General features: G+C 37.9%; 1 protein-coding gene across 1 annotated transcript; it reads right to left on the reverse strand.

Moving 5' to 3' along the window:
- Positions 1 to 4,381: 4,381 nt before the first annotated feature.
- lrrc3b (leucine rich repeat containing 3B) lies at positions 4,382 to 16,582 on the reverse strand. The gene is made up of 2 exons (XM_083523818.1): positions 16,105 to 16,582; positions 4,382 to 5,694 (listed from the first exon to the last, which is right to left on the reverse strand). The coding sequence occupies exon 2, from the start codon at positions 5,576 to 5,578 to the stop codon at positions 4,793 to 4,795; it is 786 nt and encodes a 261-aa protein (XP_083379944.1). The 5' UTR covers positions 5,579 to 5,694; positions 16,105 to 16,582; the 3' UTR covers positions 4,382 to 4,792.
- Between the last annotated feature and the right edge of the window lie 333 nt (positions 16,583 to 16,915).

The following is a 16,915-nucleotide window of genomic DNA, read 5'->3' on the forward strand; positions in this document are numbered from 1 at the left end:
GGGAAAAGTGCTGAATCGTAGGCCTTTATCAAGCTCTTTCATTCCCGCTTTTATGTAAGGAGGCTGTAATTGCATAAGCATATGCACATAGGTAAATGTGGATCTGGAAGTTTCTCCATATTTCAACATGACTTGCTGTACAATTTTCCATAGGACAGCTTCTATTTTAACTTCGCCTTTTTGGGAAGCCAGAAATATGTTCTGCTTATCCACAGACTGTAATTTGTCCTTTTTTTGGACAATAACCGCGAAGTACGACAGGCTGCTGCATGATCTGGATTAAAAATAGATCCTATCTGAAGTGTAATTTTAGGGTTATTTATTATTTAGAGTTAGCCCAAAACTCTATTATTATGAAACCGAGCTTCAAATAGCGATCAATCAACATCACGGAGATGGCAGCGTTCACGGCGTCCCGTATTGATGCTTTTAGCAAACCCAGTGACAATTCGGCTCTCGTCTCACTTCAAACACTATTCAGTCCTGACTGCCCCCTCATCAGCATTCGCTCCATGGTTTATTCATGATCTTTTATGATGCATTTGAAGACCACTATTGCTGCCAAATGCAAATTTCAACATGTTTGCCTGACGAGATTGGTTCATAACAATAAAAACACTGTTGTATAAGAACGACCATACACAGTAAACGTGAGCCATGCGGCTTTATAAACACAATTTGCCAGAGCGATTCTTGTAGGGTCATCCAGAGGCTCTTTGGCTGCACAAGTGCAGAAAATAAATCACATTCATGTGAAATAACAATGTAAGTCCATAACAACATCAGGGTCATTGAGTGAAGCAGAAATGCCTCATGAACACAGTAGAAGATGAATAGAGACCGTTTATTTTTTCATTTTCTCCTCTACATGCACGTCGAATGTGATGTACCATCAGTGGTATTCAGTGTTCAGGTCAAAATTATTTAAAAACAGAAGACAGGTTGATGTTTACCAGGTGGAAAAATTATATACTTGGGAAAATTTAAGTCTAAATCAAAAAATGGAAAAACATTGTGTGAACATTGCGATTCTTTTTTTCTTTCATTTCCAAGTGAAGGAAACGAAGCCGAAGTTATTAACTCCACAGCCTTCTCGCTATACAATGTATGTGTAGAAAAAAAAACAACATCCGGGAAGAAAGGAAAGTGTCCCTAAGGCCAGGCAGGCATGAATCAGTTGAGTTGAAAATAAGGGAAGGGCAGAACGTATGGCAGACGCTCGGACGGGATATCGAAAGACGAGTTATTTCAGGCACTTATAAAAAAAATCACTCGAGTCCTTGGCTACACCGTGCTTGTTGATTATGCATTGATCAACGGCTCCTGTCGTTTTTTAAGCACAACATAGTGTGTGTGTGTGTGTTTAGGTGGAACTTCTTCTGCAAGACAAGGAAACAAACATTCAACAGCAATGCTTTAAAGGGATCTCCACCAGTCTTTTTTTCACTCCAGGGTTCATTCCGAAAAACACAAGATAGAACTGTAAACACAATCAGATTTTTTTTTATTGAAAGGGTTATGCTTAAAGCACCTCGTAACTAAAAAAGAAAAAAAAAAAAAGAAAAAGAAAAGTGTACTACCTAAGAGTACTTTCCTTTGTTGGTTGGGGTAGAACCATGGGTACATCTTTTGTCCTATTAATATTTCGACTGCTAATATGGATGTAATATATGTTTGAAAATGATTCAAGCTACATAATTAGTTTTTAGAATAAAGCTACTATTTAAAAGTTATATCGAGCTGACATTCACATTACAGGCTCCATTACACAATTTGGATTTTTTTCTCTCAAACGGTTGTCATTGCCTTAGCAAATTTGCGTCACATAGAATCACATTTGAATAAAATTTGCAAGGACCCAAAACAAAAATGGCGCCAATTTACTCCAGAGGTTAGCAAACGGCTTGGCAGCTGCACACGATCAGGTCGGGAAGGCAAATGAAAAATGCCAGATGGCTAGCTTTTGCTGTTTTTGCAGCTATTACTGACACTGCTGTGCCGAGCGGTGTGTGGGAAGTGGACATGAGCCAAGCAACGACAGGACCAACGTGCAGGGATTCGCAGGGTATTTATTCGTATATGGAAGAGATGTTTTTTTTGGCATTGTAGCCACGTTCTGTTTTTTTTTGCTCACAGTTTTGCCATTTCTTCGGCATCTGTTTAAAAAAAAGACTAGGTTTTCGGCGAGCATCGGTTCATTTCCCTGAACATCCTTAAATATGTCTTCAGTTTCCACGTCCTTCCAGTGTTCTAGAGACGTCAATGAGGGCAACTGAAGCATGTGCATTGGTTGGAAAAAAGCCACATGTATTCCAATCTGATGGTAAAGAGTAAATAAGGGGCTTTTTTTACTTGTCACATGTATATTACAGCACAGTGAAATTCTTCAGCCATGATACAGTGCCCCCGTAGCATAAGAGGTTAAAGGGCCTTGCTCAAGGGGCCGACAGATCCAGCTTGGCAATAGTGGGGGCTTGATTCCCCAACCAGTAACCCAAAACCTTAAGCTACTACTCGACATATCCCAGATTGTCAGAAATCTAGGGTCAAATTGCATGATATAGTGCCTGTGGAGCACAGAAGGTTAAGCCTTGAGGAAGTGGGGGCTTGAAACCCCAACCTTTTAATAAGTAATCCAGAGCCTTAACCACTGAGTTACCATTCCACTTTTACATAGCCCAGCACAGGGTCAGACATGATACAGCACCCCTGGAGTACAGAAGCTTTGCTCAAGGGCAAACCAGTAGAAGCTTTGTGGTGCTGGGGCTTTAACCGCCAAATTGACGATCAGTAACCCAGAGCCTTAACCACTAAGCTACCACTCTACTCTGTTTTCGCATATCCCAGATAGTCAGAAAGCTGGGGTCAGAGCGCAGGGTCAGCTATGATACAGCGCCCCTGGAGCACAAAGGGGTTGAGGGCCTTGCTCACAGGTGAACTCTCAGACCTTATGATTAGTAACCCAGAGCCTAGACCACCGAAACACCACTACCCTGCAGAGCCACATGAATGGAAATGTATCCAAACTATATATGTACTTGGCTTAGGTCTTTTTAGCGTCAATCCAACAGCATGAAAGCCGAAAATCTAATTTGTGTCATTTCAACCTGGTAATGTGAATTCAGAGTAAATGAGCAAAACTGTTCCTTGGAGAGTATTACATTTATGGCATTTGGCAGACACCCTTATCCAGAGTGACTTACAACTTACTGAGCAGGGGAGGGTTAAGGGCCTTGCTCAAGAGCCCACTAGTGAAAGGAGGATTTGAACCTGTAACTTTTCGATCCAAACTCCAATGCCTTAACCACTGAGCTACCACCTCCCCTGAGAACATACCACCCAAGCAACAAGGAATTGGTTTAATATGTTTATCTGAGAGGGAACCGACTGAATAATTTTTGTTCACTCTGATCGCCTTCATTCTACACCTGTTCTATCGGTATTGTATCGTTTGCTGCTTCGCATTTTACTGGGATTGATGTGGTGGCGGTAAGTACGGCCTATGAGGAGACTGACAGCTGCAATTAGCCTTTCACATTTGGCTTGTTAAATGACTGTACGCACATGACGATGTTACAGAGACTGACCACACTGGCCTGGTCGTTCTTTTACACCCCGTAATTACTTTGCAGGTCTCACCTCCGGAACGGGGAAGCAATATGGAAATCGGCGTCGGCGGTTTCGTTTCTGCATTTCATTTCATGGAAACGCATTACTCACACTCTCTCTCTCTCTCTCGTTCTTTTTTTTATATATTTTTTTTGGGTTTATAACATCGGCTAATATGAAGTTGATGATGGCTGTTGCATACATGAAAGATATTAGAGACACCGATAACGAGCCTGACTGCCAGCCTGTGAAGACCCGAGACCAAAATAAATACCGACTCTGTGTCACTGCGAAGGCTCTCCTCATAGCACAAAAAAAATCAACATTGACACTCTAGGATTACACTGTTCAACAAGCACAGATATTAACAACAGTGAGGTAATGGAGATTACGTAAACGTGACCTTTTTTTTTTTTTTTTTTTTTTTAGAAGGTTGGAAGAAACGTCCGGTTTCAGTTTCCATAGCACTCTGCCCTTTCATCTTTGATTATCAATTAGCTAATAAAGTCTATGGAGTTTAAAGGGAATCAAAGTTTTTTCCATGCGATTTTATACGCCACATCCTGAACAATGTTTATATATATATATATATATATATATATATATATATATATATATATATATATATATATATATATATATATATATATATATATATATGATAGAAGAGGCCACTTAATACGTTTTCTATTAAATGTCAAAAACTTTTTGGGGATTTTAAAAGTCATCTCGACATTTAAACCTGAGATCGGAATACTAAAAATACCTGTACTGGTCATAAAGGTGTTTATTAAGATATTTATAGATGCGAGTAAGTTATTATATGGGCTATTGATTGCATTTTACCAGCTGGAACATAAAACCACACGTTCCAATGTCTGAAGCAGGACATTTACACCATCTTCTCTTTGAAGAGCTAGTGATTATTCAACTAATGCCACTTCTTGAAGTTAAAATCTCTTGTGGACACAGGAAGAGTTAGGAAAAGTATTACAAATTGGACCTATTATACTTCGTAACAGTAATGCACAACTGGAAAAAGAGAAGACACACAGTAAGTATTAGACTACTATCTATGGTTGGTGTCTCAGCTTCAATGAGATTGAATTGCTCTCTGGAATCAGAAATATTTTTTTTTCTCTTCACCAGCTTAGTCAAGGCCTTATTGGCGTAAACAACGATGTCACATCACTGTGCTGATGTCCTCTGGTTCATCTGGCTTCCTGGGTTTGCTCGGTAGAGACTTGAGGTACTCCAGGTGGCGCCGTGCATCCTCCTGGTTCTGCCTGACGTAGTAGACAACGTAGGAGATGACCATGGCGAACCAGCCGAACATGGTCACCAGCATGGCGTAGTCGGTGGTGCGCCGAGCCAAGCTGCACAAATCGGCGTCCACTGCCAGGAACGGACGTCCCTCCTGGTCCCTCAGCTCAGAGCTGCGGCACAAGACGCGTGTCGCCGCTTCGTGGTTGTGCGCCATGCCGCCGAGCGCCTGCTGCAGCGCACAGTCGCAGTGCCACGGGTTGTCATGTACCAGCACGCGCGCCTTGAGCCGCGCAAATGCGTCCTTGTGCACGCTCACAATGCGATTGTGTGACAGGTCCAGAAGCTCCAGAGAGGCCTCAAGGCCGACAAACGCGCTCTCGCCTAGCGTCTCCACAGAATTATGGGACAGGTTCAGCCGGCGTAACATCCTTAGGTCCTGGAAGGTGCGCTCAGGCACAGCATGGATTTGGTTGCGATCCAGTTGGAGGAACACCGTATCTGCAGGAAGGTCTGACGGGATCTCCTTCAGCTCTGCCATGCTGCAAGTTACGTTCAGGCCATAGGGCGGGTACTCGGACCGCTGACACACACACCCTTTGGGGCACATACTGGCTGATGGGAAGCAGAGGGCCATGAGCACCAGGCTCTGCAGCAGGAGGCACATGGGGATGGAACGCGAGAGCCACAAGTCCAGCGGAGTCATGCTGGATGCACGTCAGCATAATCCCGCCGCTGCCAGCTAGCTGGACCAATCATGCCAGGTCCATAGAGGCCCAAACGGTCATGCCGAGCCACAGCACTCTCATTCTCCACTCAGGCCTGTGTGTGTAAAAAGAAATTACACTTCAACATACATGCATTGAAGGTTCATCAGTTTGTTTGCATTTGCACTGTCAGCAATTGTTCAGCTGTTGGCAGAAGCTACTATTGTGATACATAGCTAGTTTCTATGGTGCTTTTATACTTGCAGTTATACATGTACATTAAAACACAGTGAAATTTATTCTTCACATATCCCAGCGATGTTAGGAGCTCGGGTCAGAGTGCCGGGTCAGCCGTGATACAGCGCCCCTGGAGCGCCCTATGTCGATGTTTGAACCCCCTGACCTATTGATCAGTAACCCAGAGCCTTAACCACTGAACTACAACCACCCCCTATTATTATATCTTCGAATCTATTTTAGATAAAATGCATATGGAGGTGATAGCTCAGTGGCTAAAGCATTAGACCTTGAATTAGAAGGTCATGAGTTCAAATCCAAGCACCACTACTGCTGGGTCTTTGAGCAAGACCCTTCAACTGCTCAGGTGTAAGTTGTTCTGGATAAGAGCGTCTACCATAAATTAATATATGGTTATCTACTGTAGGTTGAATATTTAAGGTCGGGCATTAAACTATTGAGAGGAAAGGACACTCCACAATCCCTTAGTTCCATGTCTCATTCGCATACACTTGATATAAAACTACTAACCCTGGCCAATTTACATTGTCAACATTCACTCTGCCTCCTGTTGCTATAAATTGCCACCTCGTACTGAAAATGAATGACTTTTGTCTGCTTCGTCGTGCCGCATTGCTGTCTGTGTAAATGCAGGGTTGTGCGTAAAGAGGCGGAAAGAAATGTCATTAGACAAAAGAGAAAATGGCCAAAGAGTGAGAAAGAAGAATTACAAAAAAATAAAAAACATCTAATATCTCGGCCCGATGATGACATGCATCCGTCAACCAAATCAGATTTTTCATATCTCAGTGTGATTGCATCATCCGGTAATGACAGATTCATGTTTTCCCCGACTGGCTAGAGAAATGATACGGCTGAGTAAAAAAAAAACCTCATAAAAAAACAACAATGAGTGACAGATGTGAGTACAGAAGTTGCTCTTTAGAGACAAGATACACAGATATACACATCCTGTAAAATAGGAACACCAGACCTAAGCGCTACCAAGAAAACAACTACTGAACATGTGAGTCTGTGAATTCAATTAGCGCTGCATGCTAATGTCAGTAGAAAAATTACATACTTATCAAGTGAGTACATATGTTTTGAAAAATCAAGTATGACAAGTATAACAGTATTTGCTGTAGCTCAAGAGTAGTGGGAGATACACTGTGGAGGCACACAATTGTCTAGTTTCTATTTTCCTTTGCCACAATCTTCACTGGCTCGCTCATTCGGGATACAAGGAACAAACGTATAGGCACTCAACTTGAACATTGTTTTATACAACTTTCTAACCTCTTTATCTCTTTTAAACTGCTTTGAGACAATGCCCATTGTTAAAGGTGCTCTACAAATAAAATTCAATTCAATCGACATTTTCCCTTCACTTAACCTGTACCAGCATGACAGGAAGATCTCCGGAGCTCCTACAGAGCTCCAACATAACTGAACATCTTTTGGGATGAATGTGAACACTGACTGCACCCCAGGCCTCTTCACCTCACCTACATCATTTTAATATGATATTTTAATCACAAATCTCCACAAAATCTAGTGGAACATCTCCCTAGGAGGACTATTATAGACCAGATGATGACTAAATGTGTAATATATATATATATATATATATATATATATATATATATATATATATATATATATATATATATATATATATATATACTTACTATTTTTATAGCACTTTTAACAACAGACATTGCCGGCCAGATATTATTTCTGCTTTACAGACTTTAATTCTCTCCTTTCCTGAATTCTTTTTTTGCATTTATTTCGCTTTAGTCTTTAGTCGAAATGTGTTGATTACTTTTCTATAATAGTACTGCACTAGTTCCGGCTGTAGGGCAAACTGCAGGTGTACATGCACTTGATTGAAAACATTCAAACAAACCGATCCAATTTGAAAGGTTTTATTTAGATTAAATTAGATTCATTTCAACTTTATTGTCATTGCACATGTTATGGTAAAAGGGAACGAAAAACTGTTAGAAACTAACCAGAAATGCTTTGGCAGCAGTGTAAAATATTGACATATGTACAGGATGCTAAGGCTATGATATCTTTTTTGTTGACCAGTGACTTGACATTAGCCAGGAAAAAAAAAAAACTGAAAAAACATGTAATCATTATTATAAATTATAAAATAATCAAATCTTTAAGTGACAGTGTCTTAGTAACTCCAAGAAAGTGAAAAATGAAAGAGGTTAATAATTACTAATATATTCAGATTCAAAAGTATGATGCATCAGAGATAAATGCGTTTTCTTTTTTACAAATGGTGTGGTGAAGTGGAATAAAACACTTTAGAATGTCCTTTAAAAGGAAATCTACTACTACTACTACTACTACTACTACTACTACTACTAATAACAATATTAATTCAAATGTTCTACAGAAAAAACATTTCTTTATATATTTCTGGTCCTAAACTTAGCCCCGCCCCCAAACTAACCAGAAAAAAAGCCATTAAGACACATGTATTTTGAACCATAGGGTTTAAGGAATGAAGAAGATCTATTGAGGTTGTCATTACATTTAAAACTCCTCACTCCATCACTTTCCGTAATGCTCAATTCCACCCTTTAGACCTGGTGCTCAACTTTATCTGTCTGGAGTCACCAGTGTGTAGGTGTGCTTTTGGCAGAGTTGTATTTGTTTTGGCTCAAGTCGAGTCATCTACAGTTCACAGATTCAAACCAACGCACTGGCGCCTGCTTGAAATCAGATGCTGGTGTGTGCGGATGAAGCACATGCGATCGATTTGTGTTTTAAAAATAGCTTTCCCTCTAAGTGCTCTCAGACATCCGAAAATAATACCATGCATATTAAAATAAGCACATCATACCCGAGTCCTCTCCCATCCAAACTGAAATAGCCTTTCGCTTGGAAATCAGGAGTCCAAACGGTTTGTGGTGCTATAGTTTGAAAAGGTAGTCAGTTAGCTGTTTGGCGCAGCATCCGATTACAAGCTTTGCTTTTTTTCTCTTCAATGCGGTGCACATCATTTGCATAAGTTATTCATTAGAAAGTTGTGATGATGATAACAGTGCTGGTTTTAGGAAAGGGAAAAGAGCTTACGATTATTAAAATATTTTCAAGAATATTGATAAGAGTTCTTATAGTAATCCAATTAGAATTGCCTTTAGAATATATATATATATATATATATATATATATATATATATATATATATATATATATATATATATATATATGTATGTAGTCGATAACGAACACAGTAACAACTTACGAACGAATTCATGCTACGAACGGAATTCATGCTACGAACGGTCGATCGGAACGGTACTCGTTCGTAAGGTTGGGGAGAGTCTGTAAATATATATGTTGTGAACTTGGATGTACACTGAATATCGGTGACTCAGTTTCAGGTTGTTACTGATCTTCTTATGTCATGTGGCTTTGCATGGTTATACGACATACAGCTGTTATCACTTAAAGTGTACTCACTTTGTTAGCAGTTATTTTTCAGTTATTTTCAGTGGACTGTAAATCTGTATTGATATATACTGTATATATTTATTCGGGGTGTAACGGCACACAAACTTTTCAGTACGTACCTCAGATCAGTTCAATTTCAGTACATTTAGGGTGGAAGAAATGCAAAACATGAACCTGCTTGTCGTTTTTTATTAATACATTTATTAGTATTAACATGTGTTATCATTAACATTTGACCGGTTTATATTTTTTTGGCTCGGTTAAATAATATATATATAAAAAATAAAATAGAATAAATCAAATTAATGCAATACAATATCTTCTTCTAATAATTTAACTTGAGTAATCAATTAAATTGGCAAAAATTCGTTTAATTATAAAAAATAAAATAAATAGGACAATTTAATTAAATAATTTACTTTTGTTTTGTGCATTTTATGTTCTCATAAAAGGAGAAAATCCTGACAATTACTCATATCGAGGAAGTGAATGAATGAAAGATGGAAGGAATGAAGACATTTGTTAAAGTATGCTGAAAAAGAAGAACAGTTATTTAGAACATATCTTTAGAAAATTAAATATTAAATGTAAAACATAAACACACACACTTATATACACATCTGTATTACCCAAATGGGGTCTAACAAATGTAAACTGTTTCATAAATGTTTTCCATTTATTTCATTCTATTCAATCAATTTGATTTGTGCCAATTTACCTGAATACGCAATTAGAATCAATATAATAAAAAAGTGTATTGCATTAATTTGATTTATTCTATTTTATTTTTTATAAAATATTCTTTTATATATTATTTAACCAAGCAGGTATTTTATTTACAATTATATAAAAAAAAAAGTAAACTGTGCATGTACACAAATGTTAATAATATTAACTCTGTAAATAAAAAAACGACAGGCAATTTTATGTTTTGCATTTCTTCCCCCTAACCGTTCCAAAATGTAACCAAACGTGTTTTGACGTAAAACTGAGCTACATACCGAACCGTGAATGATGTGTACTGTTACACCCCTAATATATACATACACTGTAATATATATATATATATATATATATCACACACACACACACACACACACACACACACACACACACACACACACTATATGGACAAAAGTATTAGGATGCCTGACCTTTTTCTCCACAAAGCTGGAGGCACACAAATATATAGGATGTCTTTGGATGCGGTATTATAAGATTTTCATAGGATTCATAAGATTTTTTTAACTTCAACTTGGAAACCCAAACTTGTTCCAGCATAGCAATGCCCCTGTGCACAAAGTGAACTCCATGAATATATGGTTTACATGGTTTGGAAAGGAAGATTCGTCAGTGTCCTGCTATAGAGCTCTGATCTCGAACATACTGAACACCCTTAGGATGAATGTGAATGCTGACTGCACCCCAGGTCTCCTCACCTCACCTTCATCAGTAGCTGACTTTACTAACACCATTGGGGCAAATGAACACAAATGTCCACAAGCACATTCCAAAATCTTAATCTTCACAAAAGAGGGGAGGGACGTATAAGAGTAAATTGGGACTAAATGGTAAATGCGATGCTCAAAAAGCACATACCGTAAATAAAACCAGGTGACCCAATACTTTTGGCAGTATAGTGTATATATAATACTCTAAATGGGTACTGTATCCAAACCTGCCAGTAATAGAACTGACCAATTAAAATTATTATTATTTTAGTTGGTTAATTGTTTAATTTCACAACTATATAAATAAGTATGAAGTACAGATTTCATATTTTATAATATACAGTCATCCCCCGTTTTACCAAATCTCACGCCCCCCGTTTATTGCGGAATTGCATTTGCCACGTAACTAATTCGTTTGGCGGATTTTCCCGGTCTCTTGCGGTGAGCACGATAGACCAAAAAACGTATAGGGAATTTTTTGGAGTTTTATGTTGAAATAATTAAATGTATTAATAATGTATGTATGGAATGTATTAATAAAATATATATTTATTCATTATAAAATGATGTAAAATGTTAATACAGTACAAGTAAGCAATGTACATACCATAAGAAATGAGTAGCATAACAGAACAGAAAACCGTAGGCTTGTTTATTTGTTGAAGTTTCCTCTGACGTTAAAAAAGGGCGGAGTTAAAGACATACGTTACCAGATTTAGCCAATGAAAGTAAAGAATGTGGTGTATCTTTAACTCAGCCTCTTTTTTTTGACATCATAGGACACGTCAACCAATAAACAAGTGGAGAAACCACACATAGGCTACTACAGATCTGTATACTGTACAGTGCATGTACTTACATATATTCTTGCAAATGTTTAAAGTGTGTGTTTAAAGTGTGTGGGAGGATGAATTAGGGCTTAAACAATAAAAAAAGCATTTTTTGGTTGTTGTTCGTTTATCACGGTTCTTCGTTTATCGCGGGCGGTTTTGGAACATAACCACCGTGATAAACTGTATAATTACTGTATAATATTCTCAAAGGATATGAATTGTGAACTTGTTATTATAAATACACTGAATTACCAAAACATTCACCACCTGGATGAAACAATAAATAGGTAATAAATAGGTAAGACCTCCTTTCAATAATTCCTGAAGTGATGAATTTATTTCAGCTGCAACAAGTTATTAAACCCTAACTGATGCAGTAAACTGATGCAACGACTGATTTTGCAAAATGTAGTTGAGTAAAAATATATAAAGATATTTGACTTTGAAATGTAGTGAAGTTAAAGTAAAATTTTCCCCAAATGGAAATACTTCAGTAAAGTAAAAAAAAATAAAAATCATATTGTAACTAATTACATTAACTTCATTACAGTTCACCACTGTTCCTCACCAACCATGTCAAGCACAACATATCCTGTGGTCTTGGAAAAGATGGTCCTTTGTTAAAGAAGGGTCAAATTATTGGCCTACAATTGATCAAGCAAAGAAAACAACTAAGGAGAATGCTAAGGTTAAGAAGTCTATCACATTCTTAAAACCTGGAAGGATAGTCTTATATAGTCCCAGATAGAACATTTTGATCATTTTCAGGGAAGAAATGTGGTCGGAACAAAGTCCTGAATGATCATGATTGGAGATCACTTAATCATTCAAAACCAATGGGAGACCTAAGGGCTATGTTTACTAGTGAAAGTAAGAGCATTTCCACCTGCACAGTGTGAAAAAAACTCGAGGGATTGGGACTAAATCGCTGTGTGGCCCTATACAGTAAAGACCACTCATCAGTGAGGCTCATCGGAAAACGAGGCTTCAATCTGCCATAAAGAGTGTGAAGATTGGACTTTGGAGCAATGGAAAAGGGGTCATATGGTCTGATGAGTCCAGATTTACCTTGTTTTAGAGTGATAGGTGTATCAGGGTAAGAAGAAAGACAGATGAAACAATGCTCTTCATGCTTAGTGCCCACTATATAATTCTGTGGGGGCAGTGTTATGATCTGGGGTTGTTTCAGTTGATCAAGTCTGATTATAATGATCATTGGGATCAAATTGTGAAAGAATGGTTCAGGGAGCATGAGACAGCATTTTCACACATGAATCGGCCACCGCAGAATTTAGACTTTAACCCTACTGAGAATCTGTGGGACGTACTGGAGAAGCTTTTAAGCAGCAGTTTTCAGTATCTCTCACAATATCAATACAAGATCTTGGTAAGAAAGGAATGCAAATCTGTATGGAAATAAATATTGTGACACTGCATAAGATTATCACAAAACGTGGCTCAACAAAATATTGTGTGATTTTAGTTTTAGCCAGACAGGGTAAGATTTGCACAAATTATAAAGAGTTTTTTTAGTGCATACATACAATTAACTATTTCTTATTGCACCACTGTTATAAATGCCCATAGAAAACATGGACATCACCAGTACCACTTTCCCTGCAAACCTTACAGGAAAAGAGATACAAAATGTAATAATATTTCAAATATTTGTTACAGCCATTCTACGAATCTATTAAAATAAATCATCTGTTGGTTCCGATTTATTTTCATATTAAAAACCTAAAATTGTTCTTTAATGCGTGTGTGTACTCTACGTGTCTGTTAGACACAATCTGCGAGTGTGTATGTGTGTGAGAGTAAATATGTGATGGAGGTCCCCGTGGGCCAGCTCGGCCCCAGTCCCAGGCCAATATGGTGTTATTTGTTTAGCTGGTACTCTGTTTTATCAGACACACAGCCTGCTGTGACTTCTAGTTGGATGTAGTACTGGAGTGTTCTTGTCCATGAATACCCTAATATGCAAATAGAAAAAAAAAACCCATTTAATTTATTAAAATGCAAACACATTTTGTTGCCAATGTGGTCGTTTCCAGGGAAAGATTGCCTCATACTGATCTACTTACACATTAAGTCCCTAATGCACTGAACAATGAACTGCAAAATGGGTTATAATAAACCATCAACTTGATGATGCATTAAAATCGTGTTACATAGCAGCTTTTCTTTTTCCGAACCACCCTACATCTGTTATTTTTCCGGAAATTATTTGTTTAAAAAATGATTTCATCTAGTCATGAGGCACAGTGTGGCTCCAACTCATTAACCAGCACAAGACTGAGCTGACACTGTTGTATTAAAAGTCACAAGACAAGAGGTGAAAAACAACACATACCACCCTTTTGCTACACTGGGTGATTGTCAATATGGTGTCATCACTCTGAAATGAGAGTCGACTGGTACATTTCTGACCCCGATTTTGGATCGATGTGAATCCAAAATAAGCATTTTACCTGATTGTGAACGTCCCTCTAAAAAATAAGGACAAAAAAAAAAAATGTTTTTTTTTTCCCAGACACTCCATGTTCTTTTTTTCCTGCTATGCCACCTGACTGATAGGCAATGATTGAAGAGGTGCTGTTTCACTTGTGTGGATCCTGTACACCGACGATCACATAATCAAGGCCGTTTTATCCTTACTCCAAATAAAGACAAAATTAACCTGTCATTTTTGCAGCTGGAAAAAATCATAATCGCTTCCGCAGTAAATCGGTCCGGAAAAATCTGAGAGGCATGAATTACTCACTAATTAAACTGAGCGAGAAAGAATGTATACGTTGGGCATGAAAATAGAGACTAGCGTGGCTTTTGTGGACCTAAGAAAGCTGAACGATGTCTGTTAATCATTTGTACTGCGTAATCAATCAGGGTTAACTCTGACATCCCATCAGGCGTTTTATCTCAGAATTCAGTTTTATGGACAGAAATATATAACAGACTATCACATTACCTGCAAGCAATTTCTTCCTGTTTTGGTGAATGGAAATGAAAAGTATATTAGATTTTTCCCTATAATATTATCTTTAATGTAAGCCTTTTTATGTACTTTTGAATGTATTAGCCATAAACTTATATTTACAATTATTGACATTTTTATTCAGTTTCAGATTGAAAAAAATTACAAACATTTTTCATCATTTTTTCAAATAAATATTACTGTAACTCAATCAACAAATGATTTTTTTTTTTCACACCAGGACATGTCTATTCTATATTCTTTAACCCTAAAAACTAATACTTTTATAGTCTATTTTTTATCAACAATTACAGTATTTACTAGATTAATAATAGAAGCAAGCCGTCCTCATGCATAGGATCATTCTGAGGCCACTGAATATCATGTCTTCACAACTAACACTTCTGTAGAATTGAATTTTTAACCAATCCATTTGACATATTTTCAACTTTAGTGAAATCTAGTGAACTGTAGATTCATGATACCGTATTTATACTTATATTATAAATATATCGATTTTTTCCCCTCCCTATATGCATACATCCTGCTCGGTATCATCAGGGCTTTCAAATCTAACAAAGCATATGAGGTTAAATAATTAAACATAAATATCTAAATAAAAACATATAACCCCACAGCATCAATACTAATATCTCAAACACGTTGAATGGTTTTATCATGGTGAGACATACAGTAAGTGTGAACTTATCTTCATCTTCCAACCCTGTTTGTGATGCCCCTAAGAGGTACATTATCACCTCAGTAGTGGAGAGGAAATCGGGAGCCATTTCACATCTAGTCTTGTATACTTCAATGACTTTCAGTGCGTGGAAGAAGATTCACAATGACTCTTAGTGTTTTATTAATTGCTTTATGCATCTAATGCATTCTGAATGAGTTGAACAGCTTGTTACAAAAGTTTAAAAATACTTAACAAATTTATATATATATATATATATATATATATATATATATATATATATATATATATATATATTTATATATATATATATATATATATATATATATAGAGAGAGAGAGAGAGAGAGATAGAGAGAGAGAGAGAGAGAGAGAAATAGATAGATAGATAGAGAGAGAGAGAGAGAGATAGAGAGAGAGAGAGAGAGAGAGAAATAGATAGATAGATAGAGAGAGAGAGAGAGAGAGAGAACAGACAAACGATTTTATTTTTCCCACCAAAGCAGGTGAGCAATGAAACAGATTTGACTGGGTTGAACTGGATTTTGGTGACAACATTCACCTGTTTCTCCTCATTATCATCAGCATCAGCATCCCTCATTTAAATATATATATATATATATATATATATATATATATATATATATATATATATATATATATATATATGCATATAAAAAACATAAATAACGCGATTTCATTGGACCCGGTGTATTATTGTGAAAATGCATGCAGGATGCAATAGAAGGTATTTTGCACGGATTGCATTAAGACACACACACACACACACACACACACACACAAAATGCACACACAGACATATGAGCAACAGGCGACGTGCGTTCGCTCACCTGCGATGAAACAGCAATCGGTCGCAACCGCGTGCATTCCGAGGACATATTTAAGAGAACGGTGTACAATAAAAAAAATTTAATAAATAAAAAAAGAGAGGTCCTTTTATAGGAAGCACGGTCGTTTGCTGGTCTGACAGAAGGCCCGCAGCTTCTCTTCTTCTTCACATATTTGAGATGTTTTGTTGACACGCTCCTGCACGGCGTCGCCGGGGAGAGAAAAGGGAGGGGCGCGCGCGCGCTCCGGCGAACCGACGGGATCTGGTCCCGACACTCTGTAACGAGCCGTGTGTGTGTGTACGTGTGTATATGTGCGTGGATAGGTTCACGCCCAAGACAGAGTGCAAGAGTCCACGGTCTCAGAAGGATCTTAGCAGGGTTCCAGAAAAAAACAAAACAAACCCAAACCACCGATCATCGTGCATCCGTCGTCCGAGCTCGCGCACCCAGTGCGATGCAGTGCCAGCGCATGTGCCCAGATCATAAAGTCACGTGACATCGTGATAGGTTTGACATTGACTTGTGCACCTTTTTTTTCCTCTACACAGATCAAGGCATTGGCTTTCAGGTTTTTTTTTTATTCTGGCATCCTTTGTGCCAAAAATCCCCACCTGCAATACGCATTTCGATTAATTCCTGCCTATGCATACAACTGTAAGGCACTGGTTTCAGAATGATCTAGGTGCTCCTGCCCAGAACTGCCGTGCTTGGAGAGCATCCTGGATGCTCCTGCACACCAAACTTTTGGAGCTGATTACATGCTGAGGTTTGTACATGTGGAGCATCAGGTTTGATCATTTTCTCATCCTCT

This window comes from Silurus aristotelis, assembly GCF_946808225.1.
Source record: "Silurus aristotelis genome assembly, chromosome: 21".
Lineage (NCBI taxonomy): Eukaryota > Metazoa > Chordata > Actinopteri > Siluriformes > Siluridae > Silurus > Silurus aristotelis.